Source organism: Mchenga conophoros, linkage group LG8 (assembly GCF_057382185.1).
Source record: "Mchenga conophoros isolate Kocher_MC1m ecotype Shallow Benthic linkage group LG8, M_conophoros_male_GT1.1, whole genome shotgun sequence".
NCBI classification, from domain to species: domain Eukaryota; kingdom Metazoa; phylum Chordata; class Actinopteri; order Cichliformes; family Cichlidae; genus Mchenga; species Mchenga conophoros.
The window spans coordinates 29,051,550-29,070,807 of NC_140533.1; the positions used below are offsets into that span (position 1 = coordinate 29,051,550).

Consider the following 19,258-nt stretch of genomic DNA (forward strand, 5'->3'; position numbering starts at 1 on the left):
AAGCAGCTGCTTTTTCTGGTATATATATATATTTTTTTTCCCACCCAGCTTGAGCTCTGGGACTCGCAGCCCTGGACTCCTGGTTGATTACCTGCCAGCGAGAGGCGGGGGCTTGATAAACTTAGCCGCTCCAATACATTGTTTTTGCATCAGTGGTGAATAAATGGTTTTTGGCTGCTGGCTGGTGTGAAGTTCCCACCTTGTACGTGGCGTAGAAATGTTTGCAAATATGCTGGAAAGGTCAGCCAAGCCACACATTAATTTTCCAACTTAAACAGGATTCCCACATTTCTGTGGCCTTTATTAACCGTTCAGCTTATTCATAAAATTCAATAATGCAACAAAGTTTGTAAGCCGTTCTGTGGAGCAAATGGATATCAATAAACTGTGGTTTAAATGCCAAGAAATACTGTGACAGCACGTTTTTAAGGCATTTATGTAATACTGGTCGATACCCAGCTTTCATGCATGTGAGATGGTATCGTGAGCGTCATGTCTCGATTATAATCGTCATTCCTCATTAAAGCTTGCAGAGGCCAGATTGTTGCTGGAACAGCAAGCCTGTCAGATTAAAATGCATTTGTTCTTAGACTGCATTCACCTGACAGTCATGTATATAAAATCTTTATTGTCCCAGGAGACAAATTTGCTTTCAGTCTGCACAGTTTTGTCTCACCAGGCGGACCGCCAAGGCAGAAGGAAAGAAGCTCCTGCCAAAGAGAGGCTGTCCTCCAATTTAAAGTGGAGTATGTGAGGACAGATGGACGCCGGGATTTTTGAAACGAGTGCGGATTGCAGGGGTGATTTGTGCAACTCACTATAGCAGGTGTTAAACATGCGACGGCTCTTTTGTTGCGGTTTTAGGACTCGAGTGTAGGCAGACGAAAGAGTTTGCAGGCGGTGCATGTATGGCAGGACATATGTTTGCTTTTGTTGGGAACAGCATGGCGAAGAAGCAGGAAACAGGATGGGTGGAGTTACACTGGAGGAGGTTTGTGCTGTGAGAGAGATGAAAATAACCCGTAAGATGCAATTCACCTGTTCATTAATAAAGTAATCCGCACAGCTGTTTAGTGAACAGTCATAATTTAAAGTTGAATATCCTCAGTCTGATGTAGTGAACCGAACACTTGGATCAGGGTTGGTGGAAACTTCAAATCGTGTCTTTACAAATGTCAAATGTCTTCAATTGTCCTGATTCAGGACACACAGCCTTGAAACGTGCTTGCAGAGCGATTCATAGAAATGGTGCCGACTTAATATGAGCAGGAGCCGTGACATCTCAGGCCTCAGTGCAGCGACGGTTAAAGCAAACTTTAATGAAACATCTGAGCTGAACGGCGCGCACGTCTGTGTTTGAACAGGGGCTTATAACGGCAGACATGAAAGACTCGAGCGCCTTTGGAGCTTTTCTGGTTTCACATGTGGCTCAGCTGCTTGGATTCCCAATTTTAAAAAGTTATCAGCACATCTTGGACCCACACACCTTTAAACTTGCGTTTCCCCACATGCTAGCTGCTGAGTCTGTTACAGATCTGAGACAAGGCGTTCGTTATCTTGCCCAAGAACACTTGGACATGCAGCCTGGAAGACTGAGATTGAACCACGGATCCCCTGGTTAGTACCTCCTAAGGCCTCGGCCACACAGGACTGGAGATCAGTTGGCAGCAGCTATGCTTGGGAAAAATGTGTATTCCTGAACTGATTGCTTTCTGTTATCAAGTCACAAAGAGGGAGCTGAGCCTTAAACAGAGCAGCAAGCTGCTCCCCTGGAGTTTGCATTGAACGTGTTGATTTGTTTGCAGGTAGTTAAAGTCGCTAGCTACCAGCCGAGCGGCCCTTTGCTGCGTGTCTTCCCTCACACTCTCCCTGCTTTGCTGTCCTCTCGTCACTCTCTAGTAAACTGGAACGTAAAAAGGCTTCAATCATTGGTCCATTCCAGAAGCAACAATCTGTTGGACTTGATCAATCCCAGGGCACCTCCCATTTTACCACCATTGCCCTCCACACTCTCTGAAGGGAAAATGATCAACCAAAAAACCAACAAAACTCAGGAAACACAGTGGAAGTGTGACGAGCTAACAGCTATTTACTGTTAGCTTGATTAAAACTCCCATCACCTGCATCTTTTTCTCACAGCAGTGATGAATCCTCTGCTGGTTTCTGTCACTTCCACAGCTGGTCCGTCACATTATTGTGTCCCCAGAAACACTCAGGCAAAAACTCCCCAGGAACACGGAGAGGCTGACCAAGGACCAGCTCAGCCGGAGAAACCCCGAGGTCCTCCTTTACTGAGCTGCACAATCCCACGGAAGATGGTCAACCCAGCTGCCACCTGCTATGTAGGCAGTTGGCAACAGTGAGAAGGAAAACCACCCTTTTAACAGGAAGAAGCCTACATATGTGAATAATCTTCAGAACATGCGGTCATACTTTACTCTTTAAGCTCCACTCTTCAGTCACCCGGCTGCTTATTACTGCGTCAGCCCCACTTTCTGCCACCAAAAACTGCCGAGTCAGCAACTCTAAAATCTGCCCTTTGTAATTGGGATCAAAGAGTTTTGAGGCTCATTAATCAGCCTTCAACTCTTTGTTGTGTTTCTTCGACTTTAGATTGATTGCACTTCACCGAGTGTTTGGTCTGCACTAATGTTTAGGTGCTGTCTAACTCCCCGGCAGATGATCGTGTTCGCTGTTTTCTTTATCAGTCAGAGGTTTTAAAGGGGACATGAAACGCGACACAAGGCTAATTTACACCACTGAGCCCTGCTCTCATAACCTGACATGGTGTGAAGCTGGATTTAAGAAAGAAGAGCTTAAAGTTTCAAAACACGTTTAGCGCCATCTTCTGTCAGTGTGGAACGTGACATCATGTGGTTGGTTGGTTGGGGCTGTTGGGATTAAATAATTTGCAGTGCTTCAATAATGCTATGCTTTTTATTAACCGACTTGCATTCGTTTATGTTAGCTAAGCAATGGCAGAACCGATAATACAGAAGAAAATAACGACACTAAAACTAAAAATCACTGTAATGGGACCTTGGAAACGATTCCGTGTGTTCCCTAATAATCCACCCTGGATGACACACGGAGTTCAACAACTTATTCGAACAAGGAACAACGCTTTCAAATCCGGGGACCAGGAGGCATACAGTGCTGCCAGGGCCAACCTGAGAAGAGGCATCAAGACTGCCAAGCAGCAGCACAGGAGGCGTATCGAGGCCAGGTTTGAGAACAACACAAACCCAAGGCAGGTCTGGGAGGGCATCAGGGCTATCACGGACTACAAAAGAAGAACACCATCACCCTCAGCCGACAGTTCTACTCTGGCTGAGGATCTAAATCTCTTTTATGCCCGTTTTGATAGGGAGAACACCGACCCTGTCCTGTCCCCTCTCCCCTCAACCGACCCTGCTCCGGTCCTGAGCACTCATGAGCTGAGGCGTGTGTTCCGGAGCATTAACACCAGGAAGGCGGCCGGGCCGGATGGAGTGCTGGGTCGGGTGCTAAAAGACTGTGCTGCGGACCTGGCGGACGTCTTCACCTCTATATATAACACCTCGTTGTCCTGTTCACTGGTACCATCCTGTTTCAAAGCAGCAACCATCGTTCCCATCCCAAAACAGTCAAATGTCACACGTCTGAACGATTTCAGACCTGTGGCACTCACCCCCATTCCCGCCAAATGCCTGGAGAGACTGGTCATTAAACACATCAGAGCTGCTTTTCCACCATCCCTGGACTCGCACCAGTTTGCATACAGGGAGAACCGGTCAACCGAGGATGCGATCGCCACAGTGCTGCACACATTACTGAAGCACTTGGAACACAGGAACACCTATGCACGGCTCCTCTTTGTAGACTACAGCTCGGCTTTTAATACCATCCGGCCATACAAACTCCGTCCCAAACTCCACCAACTGGGACTTAACTCCTCTCTGTGCAACTGGATTGTGGACTTCCTCACTAACCGTAGACAGAGTGTCAGAGTGGGTAAGAACACCTCTTCCACCCTTGTGGTCAACACCGGTGCCCCTCAGGGGTGTGTTCTGAGCCCTCTGCTATACACTCTCTTCACCCATGACTGTATTTCCTCCTGCGCGTCCAATCTCATTGTTAAGTTTGCAGATGACACCACAGTGCTCGGACTTATATCCAACAATGATGAGACAAACTACAGGACAGAGGTGCAACAACTAGAGTCATGGTGCCACAACAATAACTTGGTCTTAAACACCAAAAAGACCAAGGAGATCATTGTAGATTTCCGGAAGAGGGGCCATAACAACCATCTGCCTCTCTTCATTGGCAGTGAGGCGGTGGAGAGGGTGAGCAGTTTTAAATTCTTGGGGGTAACTGTGACCGAGGACCTGTCCTGGGGCAACCATATCACCTCAGTTGTACGGAAGGCCCAACAGCGCCTCTACTACCTGAGGAGACTGCGGAGCGCACACATTCCCAGATCTCTGATGTTGAACTTCTACAACTGTGCCATCAGCAGCGTTCTGACGTATGGATTTCTAGTGTGGTTCCCCAGCTGCACCAAGGCCGATCAGCAAGCACTCCAGCGGGTGGTGAAAGAAGCTGGCAGAATTATTGGAACAAGTCTGCCAGAGATCAGTAATATCTTCCCCACTCGCTGTCTGAGGAGGGTGCACAGTATCCTGCGGGACCAACATCACCCTGCGCGCCACCTTTTCCATCTGCTGCCCTCAGGGAGAAGGTACAGGTCTATACAGGCCAGAACATCCAGACTGGCCAACAGCCTGTATCCACAGGCTGTGAGGCTCCTGAACTCTCTGCCCCCCTCTCACGGACAATAACCATATCCAACTTCTTAATAGCAATGAACTGGTCTGCATTGGTGCATCATATCTTTATTCTCTTCCCCCTCCTGCCCCCCCCCCCTCTTTCTTAAATAGATAACTATCATATCTGATATCATATCTCACAGTACAATAATATTGAATGGGTTGCATTGTTGTATTTTGTCATGTTTCTCAGGTCTTTGTCTGAATTTCTACGAACATTATTGCTAAGGATTGTCTTATTGCATTGGAGTCACACTGGGTTAAATATGTACACTTGGGTTTTAAGGGGTATTTATTATTTTCTTCTTTTTTTGGGGTTGTATGGAAGCCCCAAACGCAATTTCATTGTTCTTGACAATGACAATAAATAAATAAATAATACTAAATACTAATGGTGTGGCTGGTGTTTAGTGGGGGAGTCGTGTGTTTTAGCCTGTTGGATGAACTTGCCCTTTAATTGTGCCAGTTTCCTTGCAGCAGACAGTGGCAGAGAGCCTGGGAGGTTTGACTGTGAGCTCACAGAGAGACCCGTGGGTCTACAGTCCACCTCCTCTCCCCTTGGCACTCATTATTAATTAAACTTGTTGAAGTTTGAGGCTCACCAGTTTGCTGTGGCTGCGAGCAGAAATATAAACCTCACATCAATCCCCCCACCGTGTCTCTGACAAGCCTCATTCTTAATTGAAAACGCCCGACTGACTGCAATTTCAAAAGTGGATGATTGATTGATCAAGCCCAGAAGCTAGACAGCGTCCCCTGCGAGGAAGGCCTTCAAATCCACAGTGAGGCTGAGCAGAGTTCATTTGGATACTCGGAGAGATGAATGAGCACAAGCAGTCTGGCAAATTGAATTCTCACTCGTAGGCAGGAATTTCTTAATTGTGCGTGACAAATTTCCCAAACAGAATCTGGAAAGTTTCATCAGCCCGTCCATTTGTCTACCCGTCTGCCCCTCTCTAGGCCTATTGGTCCATTTCTGCCCTCGATCCGCTCGCATAGATGTTTAAAACCGGACAGAAGCTCATTTTATACATGTTTATTATTCATTTTCTCACCACGATTTCCCCATTGGCTTTTTAATAAAATGAAATGCATGCATCATCTCAACGATGGGGCTCGTGAGCGTGGTGCAGTAAAACACTCCACCCAGATCCTGAAGTCTTTCTCAGCTGCAGCAGCTGTTGATATCTACTATCAGACCCCGCTACTGGTTTGATAGCTGGAGGCTCTACCTCCCATTTTACTTTTAAAAAAACAGAGGAAGCGCAAGTAAACCGACAGTCTGAGAGAGAAGAGCTCTACTGAGGTCTTTAAGATATGTGGTCTGATTACTCGATAACTTGTGCTTGTATGTGAGGAGACGGATTCAAGGACACGATTGAAATCAACTGTAGCGCTTTTGGGATTTTAGTGGTTTGTTTGCATCATCGATGTTGTGTAAGAAAGGAGTTCTTGTTTTGGGGGGTTTCAGGTGGCTGAACATGGTCTGCTCTTTAGCATCATTCTTGTCTCTTCAAAAAACAGAACAGGGGAAGTAGGGGTGGGCGATATATCGAATATACTCGATGTATCGCGAGTTGTTCCGCATGCGATAGTTAAAATGGCTCTCAGTTGCCATGGCAATATTAAGCCATCTACATGTAATTTACTGTAAGTATTTTTTCCCACACGCTGCGAATACATCATTAATAACCCCTCCCAACCTGAAAATGTTCTACCTGGTGCACTGCGCTGAGCATGTGTGTTTATATGCTATCAGAGAGGGGAAAATATGGCGACGGCAGGAGTTTCAGACGAGCAAGAGTAAGAGACTCGCTGTTTGGATGTCGAACTAAATGCAAAACAAAGGGTAGCAGTACCCTGAAATTATTCCACTTGTAACGGCAGTCTGGCGATGAAGGAGCAGCTAGTAGGTCCAGCGGGCGTGTGGTGTGGAGGTTAGCCGGATAGCTCGAAGCCAGTCAGTTAAATCAAACAGCGTTACATCGGTAAGGTTTCTCCTGAGAACAGAACACGAGCAGCATGTAATAGCTGCCGCTGTACTCACACACCCACTAGGAGACAACAGTAGGGCAACCCCCCACCTAGTGGTGCTATAACACCATAAGGGTTATTAAACACTGCATAATTAAAACAGTCTTAAACTGCCTATCAACATCTCCCCACACACCAAAGAAAACGTTAATTAAACCAGCGGTGCCACCCGTGACTGTTCTAGATCAGTCGTTTTTTTAGTCACTATCTAGATTTTATTTCTGTAATTTGAGTTCATCACATTTTATATTTTATACATTTTTATATCTTACAAGTAGCAAAGAACACCTTTTTTTTTTTTTTTTTTTTTTTTTTATTTCAATCGTTTTATTTTGTCTCGTGAATTCTTTCTTGATGTATTTTTGTTTGTTTGTTAAAGGTCTGCTGTTGACCACAGCGAGAGACTTGCTGTCACAGTAATTGATGGTTAAAAATTGGTTAAAATAAAACATTTTATTCAGATTTTCTTGTATTTGAAGCAGGAAAAAAATACTGAATAGTTGACATAAATGAGTGTACCCGTGCAGTTTTAGGCACTATATGGTTAAAAATAACATTTATTTTTCAAGGATATTTAAACATATTGTGATTTGTATCATGTATTGCGATATAGCCCCCCCGCCCAAAAAAAATCTTGATATTAGGTTTTTCTCATATTGTCCGGGCCTAGGGTAGCAGCTCCGACGTCTTTGTCCAAAGTCCGGCATGAACTCAGATTGTTGTTCTGTCCCCCCATCGTGGATATGACTGAAGAAACGATAAACCACGTGTAATTCTTTGATTAGTAGCTGTCATGAGAATGCTTAGCACATTCATACCTTACAGTAATTACAGTATGGCGCTTCTTTGGTGATGGTATACACAACACTGTTAGTGACTGCAGGAGTTCAGTGGTTTGTACTGATAAAGGACCGGAGACCATGTGTTCTAGCTGACAGGAAATTTGAATACTGATTTTTGCTGAGATATTTTTTTTTTTTTCCTGTGGAGATAATAAAATGATATTTTGGTGGTATTTTCAGTAGAGCAGTGTTTGAGTCCTTAACCTGTTTACACTTCCTGTTTCTACCTGTCCAGGTGCGATATTTGAGGAGAATGCAGTGCAGGATGATCAGGTATTCCAGCTCGCCGTGTCTGACCTCAGTCTGAACGACGACATCCTGCAGAGTGAGAAGATCACACACTCGATTAAACTCATCGCGCCCAACAACCCTTTCCAGGCGGTGCAGGAAGGTAAGGCCGCTGCTGCGTTTACGTCACGTGATGGCGGTAGTGTCAGATGATTTTCGACCGTAGTGCTTTCTGCAGTTTCCTGCTTTCCTTGCTTCTTACACTCCTGCCTTGGACTGTTAATCTTTAGATTGTGCGGGTGCCGCCTCTCGCTGAGGTATCCTCACAGCTAATGACCCAGGTATCAACCTCCTAAATGCTGTTTAAATCACGGCAGCTGCAGCCGCTCTGCCAGAGCTCTCAGAGGACGCTGTTTGTCTTTCATGCAGCTCCACAGAGCCCGTCCTTTGCCTCTTCTTTCCTGTTTCTCAGGGTTTCCTCTGAGATTCATTCTCTCCGTCTTCTCTCTCTCTCTCTCTCTCCCTCGCTGTTTTCCCTGCAGAGGAAGCTAGGGGGAAGCACTGAGCCCAGCTGCACAGACGGCCTCTCAGCTTTGAGAGGAGCTCGTGTGGCTGTGAACACATTTGTTTATGTGTACGCTCGTGGCTGCAGAAAAGGCCGTGATGATGTGGATGATGAAGCTTAGACTGGAGGATGCTGATTGTTTTGCTGCAGTTAATGACGATGATGTTGATGCTGGTGATGAGACGACTGTTGTGACGATAATGGATATAACTGGTATTGATAATGATGCTGATGAATGTTACAATGGTGCTGATTATAATGTGAGTGTCGAGGATGAGGATCCCTGCAGTGATTAGGATGACGATGATTAAGGGGTATTAATATGTGCGAGGGGGGGGGGGGGTGACGCCGTCGCAGACACGAAAGAGGATGAAAGCGTGGTGCTTATGCTGGTATTGCCGTTCGAGGATGATGGTGATGATGCACTTGTTGCAGCCGGTGTTCATTTCGACACAATTTCTTTCTGAAAATATCTCAAGTTCAGCTTCGGTTTTCTTTATTTGCACCCACAGGTAGATCTGGTTTGCAGCAGGTAAGTCATCCATCCTCAAATGCACATTTTTCAAAGCGACACAAACAACAGATAAGTGTATTACAACACAGCGCTGGGGAAAATTGCTTCCACATCATGTAAGATATATAAAAGCTGCGATTTGTTCATCTGAGTGGTGGCTGCTGGAACAAAGCTGTTGTTATACTCTGAACCGCTCAGCACTTTGGGACTTAAAAGCTTTTGTCCAGATGGAAGAAACCAAATCTCAGCGGAGTTGGCAAACAGTGATGAAGTCCTGAAGTGAAACCGAATATCTGCTGTAGTCGTGCCGTGAACAGGGATGTTGGGTTAAGCTGTCCGATCAGCTGATCAGCTTCAGCATCTATCAATTTGACTGAATGAGTTTCTGCTCTTTACAGATGAGGATCCAAACTGTGACACTGAGAAAACAGGACAAAGCAGATTCAGTAGAAGCTCGATAGAATAAAAATGCATAAGCAATGCAAAGAGTTTCTAAGTTTACCTCCACAGACTCATACCAGACACATTTAGGTATGAAAATGATCCAACAGTACATGTAAGCACGGGTAAAATCCTGATTTTGTTCCAGTTGTGGCTGCTGTCAAAAATCAAGCCTCGTCTCGGTTGCTGCAGCTTGATTTGTATCAGAGTTAGCCGGGCCTCCATTGCTCAGTCACAGTAAGAGTGCAAGTTTAGCAGATTGTTTACGAACATTTTAAAATCCTTTTAGTTTTAAGTCTCGCAGGCCAGAGCGTAAAAGATGAAAGACGTGTGTTTCATCTTTTGCGCTCTGCGCTGTGACCGTGCAGCGCTTCAGCCCTGTTGTTGTGCTTTAAGTTTTATGGTGTGAACGTTTCTGTCCGCACTTTCACATCGTCCATCATAACTTTGGGATGCATCAGCTCATTGCTGTGAGAAATGGACCTCGGTGCTCTGATGTGCGTGGTCTAACCTCCCACGCCTGAAAATCATGTCACAACAGCGTGCATTTGTCTCCGCTGCAAATTAACATCAGCGAAATCACTTTAGCGCCCATCGCAGCGCTGGAAAGCAGGTGACTAGCTCAGATGGTGATGAACACCTTCACGTTAATCAGCTGTAAGACTAGCTCGGATTTAATTGGTCACTTCCTCCAGAAAGCTCATCAGAGTCAGTCAGACCACACAGAACCGAGCTGTCACCTTAATTAGCTTTGTGTTTTCAAGTGGAACTTGAAAAATGTGGACTTCTTCCTTGTGTCAGGGAAACGAGGTGCAGTAGAGGTAAATATAATAGAGAAAATATGGCGTTGAACTTGTTCACTTGAAAGCCTGGACCAGAAGATTTGGATCAGGTGCAAACAGGTGTTTCAGAGGAGCTGCGGTAAAACTGTCAGTTTTGCTCCTGAAGATGGTTAACGGTGGAAAATGAGGGTAGATAAATCTCCCCAGGCTGCATACGCCCTGTAATTTTTAATTAACAGAAATCTAATTACAATATTAATAGCATTTTGATTGTGCTGTGAAGTGCACTCGTATTACTGAGTTGACACCACTCTCTCAGGCGGCACCTGATGCTAGCACGGTGATGGTGACTGGAAACAACAGCATGTTGACTTTTGACTCTTCTGTCACGGATGTAAATAAATCCTTTACAGCACAAAGGACTCCCTGAAGCAAAATGTCAAGTGGAAACAGCCCCGATTAAATCACCCTGAGAGCAGATGTTGGGAATTTGTTTGCACTGGATTTGTTCTTTCTGCACACCACAAGGTGGTGTTTGTAGGTGGTGCTGTGTCTATTCAGTCGTGGTGCACATCTCTGCTCTTGAATGCAATAAAAAATAATAAAGTTCCTCTTCTGCTTTTTGGCATCAGATTTTCTCGTGTTTGAGTTTGGCACCAAACTGGATTTTATTTCATTTCATTATTTAGTGCGCTTTGTTGTTTGTGCCAAAATATTCTCCTTTAGAAACATTAACCCTGCAGACAGAAAGTACAGTTTCCCAGTGTGAATGTTTAAATGATGAATAATTAATAAGTAAATAATTCCTGAGATTTCCATGCAGAGGTCTCAAATATAATGTGATGACCTCGTCATAATAATCAATATATGGAAAACAGGAGTCAGAGCTTGTTCAGTATTCAGTGAAAGTTTGGAAAGCTGAAAATATTCTCACCGAATCCTGCAGTCGAAATAATTCAGCCGTATGAAAACGTACTTTTAAACTTACAGGAACAAAACATTTTGATATTTATTGACATCATGTTCAGTGACTCAGACACACAGGAGAGCTCATTAGCATGATATCAGGTGGTGTGTCCTTGTGCATTTTAATGGCTGTGACATGGCGCGCATGAATATGTATGTGTGTGTTTGCATCAGTGCTGCCCTCTCAAAGGGCACGGAGTCGGGTCTCGAGTGGACGGGAGCCACTCACGTTTGTCTGAATCAGATCCGTGTCAGCTCAGCGTGAGACCTCCTGCTCTTTGTTAGAGACGACACAAACACTCATTTTATTTCCTCTGCCAGCTCATCTCATCCTCTGACCCGACAACAGCAGCACAGCAGAGAGCCGTGCTTACATCTGGGAGGAAGGCTTATTTATTAAAAATAAATGGATAATGGCAGTAGTAATAGTTTTAATAGTAGTAAAATCATCTATCATGCTGTACATGCATCTTGTTTTGTTTTCTAGATAACGGCCTAAATAGAAGCCAGAAGTATTAAATTAGATGATCTCTATCGTTTTTAGCTGAGACAACTGCAGGAAGTAAAGCATCTAAGGACAGGAAAATGAGGGAGGGGGGGCAAAGAAACCAGGGACATTAGAAACCGAGGGAGGGAGAAAGTAAAGAGGATGAGTGGGAGACGGGGGAATGATGGTTCAGATGAAGAACAATTAAAGAGGGACAAAAAGGAAGAAGGTATTATCAACACGTGCGTGTGCGTGTGTGCGTGTGTGTGTGTGTGTGTGTGTGTGTGTGAGAGAGAGAAAGTGGCGGGGGGTGGTCAGTGTAAGTTTTTGTGTTGTCAGCTGACTTAGAGCCCCGTCACCTTTATTATTTCTTCTCAGTTTGTGTGCGTTTGTCCTTTAATGTGTAAGATGAGACCTTTGGCCTTTCACGTGAGCCGGGTTTACTTCCTCACTTAATAAAAATATCCCTCTGAATAGAACCAGTCACACAATAGGAGAAACCCAGTGAGCCAGCATGTGTTGGCATCATGAAAGAGGAATAAAGGAAGACATCCGTGTGAATGTAAATGTACTTATTATATTTATCTCTCTACGTGTGATCAAACTACTATGATGTTATAAAACAAGCTGCGCAGTTCTAGACATGCGGATCACTTTTTAAGCCTGTGCAACCTGTGAAGCTAGTGTCAGCTGTTACATTACGACTCCAGCCCTTCACCTTCTTGCTCCAAAAACCCTTCATAGCTGAAACGCTAATGGTGAAGCTTCAAAATGCGATCATCTTGTACCATCGATGGTAGTAGTGTAAGCTAACAGTCTTTGGTTTTCTGCCTCTGAATTCAGCAGCTTTTCTTAGCGTGCTTTTAACTTTGCCACAAAGTCAGTCAGAGTGAGTTCACTTTACAGGAACGTGCTTTCATTCTCGTCATGGCTGGTGTGGAAAACCTTTTCTTTACATCTGTGCTGTTTGCAGCTTGATGAGCGTCTGTCTGTGGTGACATCTGAGGTGCTCTCCCAGTGAGAGTGACTGGGAACAGGGAGAACCTAGCATGGCTGAAGACTCTCAGACGAAGCTGAAACTACAGCAAGTAAACTGGATGAATAATACCAGTTCATTATTTTCCCCACATTATGTCTGTTTTCACTCTAATATTGTCAGGTGCCAACAAATGACCAAATCCGAGGTTTTGGTACTGGATCCAAACTTTAGACAAACTTGATTTTTGGTAGATTGTTGCCAAACATGATCAGATTATCTGCTCATAGACTATGGAGTCGTCACATTACAAGAATGCGACTGATTGACAGAAGCAAAGTCTGAAATAGAAGTCCAATATTACAGAGAAGTATCTTCATGATCAAAACCTCACTGCTGTAGAGAAACTGTGAGAAAACGTCAGTGGATTTAAATGCAAGTATAAATCTATACATCCAACAAGAGTGCGTCTCCTGCAGACAACCCTCGGGCTCTCTCCCGTCGTGCATCCATCCATCCACTGCTCCTCTCATTAACTGCTCTTTCTCACAGAGATTGTCGTAATCAGCCTGTTTACTCTGATAGGAGCGGCTCTTCATCCGCACTCGCAGATACGCAACACTTTAATGCTATCGACAAACCCCCCAAAGGAAAATCTCCCTGAATCCATCTGTCAAACCAATCCGCTCGGATTACACGCCTCGAGTTTTTCAACAAAGACGCCAAGACAGAGAGCTGTTTCTCCACCGACGCTAATCCTTTTAACTCGTATCAGCTGCGTTTTCACTGAAGACGCCTCGTTATCCCGCACGCGTTTGGCTTTGGCAACGACGCGGCGGTGACGCCGGGCGGCCCGGGCCTCTCTGACCCGCCGTCTGTAATGTGATGAACTTTTCAATGCTGCTCACTAATTCTTTAATTGGCTTTTCAATTCAAACAAATTAGGCTAATTGTCTTATTATGATCTGTCCGACTCGGCTCAATAACTGTATAATTGGAAGAGAAATGACTCGACCTGGGAAGTCAGTGATGGAATTTGACGCTTGAGTTTGGCTTTATTCTCAGTTTTCTTCTGTATTGTTGTTTGCACTCGTTTCTCCGTTCACATATTTCTGTTTCCTGTTTGTCTGCACCCTTTCTCTTACTCAGTTTCTTTTTTTTAATTCTTCATTTAATGCTTCTTTGGTCTCGTTGGTTCTTAATTGCCTCTGAAGTCCTTTGTGCCTTTTACAGTTTTAATTATTTGTCTTCTATTGGGTGCTTCCTCTTTGCATTATTAAAGTTATTTTGTTATTATTATTTTTACAGTGCTTCTGTTCGTTGTGGTTACTCCTTAATGTCTCCTACTACAGCCAAACAGTTTTTTCAAACACGCCTCCTACACCAGCGGTCCCCGACTCCTGGAGCACGAACCGGTACCGGTCGATGAGCCGTTTGGTACGGGGCTGCGAGAGTTGAGGCTCAGGTGTGAAATTTATGGTTTTCAGGGGTTTTATCGTTAACTCGGTTTCCCTGGGTCTTTTCCAGTGTTGTAGTTTTGTGTCTTATTTTGAAAGAAATATTTAGATGTTACCATAGCGACCAGAGAGCCTTAAGGGGCAGAGAGGAGGATGTTACTCTCAATGTTGTTGGCGCATTTCAGGAGGACGCTAATAAAGTTGCACAGTAAATTCCCGTTTATTATATTTACAGAATACCAGTTTTTGTCTTGGTCGTATCATTTTATTTAGTTGTATTTGTCTGCGACACCTTAACAGCTGTTCCAGGAAAATATTGCGTTTCAGAACTTATATTAGTGACGCGTGGACACACACATGCTCTGTTGTTATAAACCGAAATTTGTTTACTTGCTTATTAACTTAGTTGCTTAGTTAAGGTGTGTGTGTGTGTGTGTGTGTGTGTGTGTGTGTGTGTGTGTCTGTCTGCCTGCCTGCCTGCCTGCCTGCATTGGTTTGAGTGGCAGCTCCTGCTGTTGGATCCCAGCAGACAAATTGGTCTCATCTGTCCCACAGCAGCAGGTTCACACTCAGCCAAGGTTGATCAAGATCAGACGTGTTAGCTTGTGTGCAGCAGGTGGGACTGTGATCAGAGAAACTGGGTTAAAAATGTAAATTGGTTTTATTCTCCATGTTTCTGTTGGATTTGGAGCAGGTTTTTGGAGCAGGTTTTTGCAGCCGTCTGTTGGCCGCTGAACTCCGCTGGTGAGTTCTGTCAGTTTCGATTCTTACAGCAGAGCACCGCCTCTCACCCGAGGTTGGATCATGTTCGTATTTGTGCTGTAAAAGGATCAGAACCAGCTCCTCTGCAGGTTCTGCTGAGCGGCTCTCCAGCTCACAGCAGATCCCTGAAGCAGAATAACTACAGTCGCCAGCTGCAGTGCAAGATGGAGGAGTTCATGCATGTCCAACTGTGGGAGGAGACGTTTCAGCAACACCTGAACATTAACAATGAGAAAAGATTGTTTGCAAATATGTTGCAGATGGCATAGAAAATTAAAACGGGGAAAATGCTTTTTTACTCGAGCACTGAGTGCTATACAACATGCCTCATTCACTCACATTTGTAGAAGCTACCTTCTATCTAATGAGCTTTCTCACATTCACACAATGAGGAACATCTGGAGGACCTTGGGTTTAGTATCTTGCACAAGGATACTTTAGCGTGCAAACTGGAGCAGCGGGGAATCAAACCACCAACCTTCTGATTAGTAGCTCTGCCTGCTGAGTTACAGTCACCACACATACACGTGAGAGCCCATGACATTTGCTCAGGTCACTAGTATGAGCAGAGATGCTGATTGCGTTGGTTTTTAATGCGACTTTGTGAAATGGCACAAACAGAGTTAGAGGTGAGGTGGTTGGGTGTGTGCACAGGAGGGATGGTGGATTAGAGCTGCCAGAGGAAAAGACGAAGACCACAGAAGATTTGTGGATGTAGTGAAGGAGGACATGCTGAGGGTTGGTGTGACAGAGGAGGATGCTGGGATAGGAGGAGATGTAGGCAGATGATCCGCTGTGGCGACCCCTGAAACGAGCAGCCGTAAGTAGAAGCCTTAAACTGGTGCTATGGTCTGTAAGCTCACAGGCTGCTAAGTGCCAAGACTTTCTCTAGAATAGCTTGTTGTTTTTAACCCTATCTGATATTTTTGGATGAAATGGAAGGCCAGGCTGACATGCTGGACTTCAAAAAAGGTTTTGTGGCTTTATGTCAGCCAGCTTTCACAGTCTAGTGTGGAGGCAGCACAGTGATGGCCAAAGACACAGAATGTAACGACTGCATGTCACTGTATCGACCATGTATTGTGCTATCCATGGTTACAATGCATGCATAACAATAGTTAAAGCATGCATGAGGACTGAGCACTGCATGAAGTCTGCATTGTGCCTAACATAAAGCAGAGTTAAAGGGTATGCACACAGCCTGGAAACATAAGCAGCAGGAGCAAATTGTTAGGTATGCATGCTGCAGTGAAGGCATCTGACAGGGACAAGCATAACCTATAAGCATGCACGATAATTCTTCAAAATTGCTTAAAAAAAATCTTTTTCTAGCCGTAGCATTCGCCCCGGTGTTTACGGCCTGAAACATGTTGTCTGTAATACAATATTTAACATCTGAAGCCAAGCCGGCAGCATTTTCTCGAAGATAACTCGGCCCCTAAAGGATGATGTAAGCTGTGTTTTCATGTCATGCACTCAGCATCTGTGCTAACTTCTCACGCTCGTTGCATCTTGCTGTTGATAAGTATGGATCTACAATGCCGCTAATCTGAACTGTCAATTCACTCTGTGGTCTCTGTGCATCCAGACCAACAGCTCTGATGTTTGCTGTTTTTCTAAGCCAGACAGCAGTCGGTAATCACTTCACTCTCTGATCCGTCCTTGTTAGATGTCAGTGATCCAGCAACAAGGGGATTTGAAGGCCAGACTTACTTTTTTAAACTGTAGCCCCCAGTAGATGCACTGAGCTTTAATTATGGCAATAACATCGTTACATTTACTGTGTTAATTTAACCTTATTTATTCTGCATGTGTGGGGTTGGACCAGCACATTATTACCTTTTATTCGCTCACCTCAAGGTTTATGCAGCTGCTGATTGACGCTGCAGATAAAATGCTACCGTTTGTGTGCCAAAACGTGGTCTGAGCAGATGCCTGTCGTCCAGAATTGTTCAAATTTGGAGAATAACATTTTCACTGGTTGATTCCAACTTGGTTTGGTTGTAACCATGTACGTCTGTGTAGGTTCTCAGTCATTCAGGTCATGTGATCTAAGGAGCTTGGAAAGAAACGCTGCTGGATTCCTGTAGGTTTCTTGAAGACTTTTAATCTGAGAAGCTTCTTCAGTTCTAAAATCAAATGCTGGAGAGTCCCAGGTATTCAAGCCCTAGTGGGAGTGTCCCATAAGAGGGTCGTTGACCCACTTGCCTGACCACATGAGCCAAGGTGTGTAAAAGGGTGTGGGTTTCAGGTGAAACCATTGTCAGACCTTGCCTCACCCTATCATGTGACTTATTGAGATCAACTGACCCAAGATGTGACTGAGACGTTAAGGCATCTGGGAATGATCTCAAAACTGCATCATAGCTCTCAGATAGTTGGTGTCATAAGCCCCGCCCTCTGTTCAAAGACGCTCGTTCACAGTGGTCATAGATGCCTTCTTTCACTCCTTTTTCAAACCATCCGTCTTCTCTATGCAAAATGTGAACATTGGCATTCTCGAAAGAGTGACCTTTGACCTTTAGATGCAGATGGACCACTGAGTCTTGACCGGCAGAGGTGGCTCTTCCATTCATTTATGAAGTGGCTCTCCAATGTAGAGGTCTGAGCATTCCTCTCTGCGTGTACAGCATACACTACGTTGTTTAGCTTGTGTTTGGGATGACCCAGTTTGTCTGAGTGTGTGGCTCGGTCTGAGGTACACTGGGATGTCGTGCTTGGAGAAGATGCTGTCTGTTAAACCTGCTACATAAGGAATGTCAGTGTTGTTCTGTTTCTCCCTAGTTGGTGTCTGAACTCATTTACTGTGCATCTTTGGTGGTTTGATGAAAGCTCAGTTGGGATAACCAGCTTTCTTTACGTGTGTGTGTGTTTTCCCTTCAGGCATTTTCTGCCCGGTGTTGTAGGGCCCTGATTACTCCAAGTTTGTGTACCGGAGGGTGATGGGAATGAAAGCGCAGGTACTGGTCTGTGTTTGTGGGCTTCAGGTAAACTGTTGAGGCTTCCATTCACAGCACACACGCACAGTCCAGAAATGGCAAACTGTTATCCTTTGGATCTTCACTGGTGAACTTTGTTTCTATCCACTGAGTTTATGTAAACACTGAAGGCTTCTACTTCTTCAGTTCTGAAGAAGGTGTGATTCTTGTACTTGTACCAGTGGCTATAGGTGCTGTCCCTGTGAAAGAGCCAAGAGCCTCACTTTCCACTTTGTCCATGCAAAGGTTGGCTACGATGGGTGACACTGGGGAGCCCATGGCACATCCATGTTTTTGTCTGTGGAAACCTTCGTTGTATTTAAAATATAAGGTGGTAAATCAGAGGTCTAACAGTGTGCAGATCTGATCAGGGGTGAGGCTGGTTCAGTTTTCTAAGGAGCTGTCTTGTTGTTGTTGTTGTTGTTGTTTGACAGTCTCCACTCCTCAGTTGTAGGTATGCAAGTGAAGAGTGAGACCAGTGAAAAATAATGAATACCCAAACGGTAGGAACACCAGAGTTTTACACCAACTCTAAAAATACTTTTTAAGTCAGAATTTCAGAAATGTTCTCATCTTCCATGTTGTATTGAGGAGGTGGCGTGATACCAAGAGGCAAGATTGAAGATGAGGAAGGATGGAAAAAATCCACAAGGACAGTGATTTGAAGCTGAGGCCCAAGGCCGAGCTGCAATTCCTCCTTCACTGCCTCCCACACATGGTCGTGGTTAACGGTTGCAACGTTTGTTAGCTGTCTGAGCACCTCAGATAGTGTTTATGTAACTTTACCCTCTTTTTAAGGATTTTCTTTTTTAAAAAGGCTAACGCTGTAATAACTAAATGATTACTTAATTAACAGTTGCCAAAGAATGTCATCAGTGATTAGCTGACTCTGTGTTAGGCTGTCACAGAGTCTAAGAAAGAGAAAAATTCTCCACCCAAGTCATCAAAAGTACAACAGCCCTTCACACTGAAGCCTTTTAACCAGCAGTGTGATAGAAATGTAATTCTAAGGGGGGACATTTTTTACAAAATAGTGTTTTGGGGCAATGAGCAAACTTCTCAAGTAGTTTTTTTTTTTTTTTCTTTTCCAAAAATTGACAAGCAGTTCCAAACATCCATTTTTCATGTCCCTGTAGAGAACTGAAATTTAGATAATGGTACAAAATAGCTTCACAAATAAAAGCCAGAGACAAGTGTCTCAGAAAACGCACGACTGCTCATCTGACCAGGGAATGCCTCGGGATCCTCCAGGAGGAACAGGAAACTGTTATGATTTGAAATAGTCTGCTGCAAACTTCAGAAGTGGAAGATAATGGATCATCCATTTGGATTTTATTAATGCATAAAGTTTGGTGCAGGGCTACTTGGTGCTGATGCAGAGAGCTGGAGCTGCTCTTCAACTCACCTAAGTTTGG

General features: G+C 44.5%; 1 protein-coding gene across 2 annotated transcripts in view; it reads left to right on the plus strand.

The window, feature by feature from the left end:
- Window positions 1–19,258, plus strand: part of grid1b (glutamate receptor, ionotropic, delta 1b) — a 618,013-nt gene that overhangs the window by 12,309 nt on the left and 586,446 nt on the right. For both annotated transcript variants that reach the window (XM_085285493.1, XM_085285494.1), the window contains exon 2: window positions 7,923–8,078. In XM_085285493.1, coding sequence (XP_085141619.1) covers window positions 7,923–8,078 — 156 coding nt within the window. The remainder of the gene's footprint in view (window positions 1–7,922; window positions 8,079–19,258) is intronic.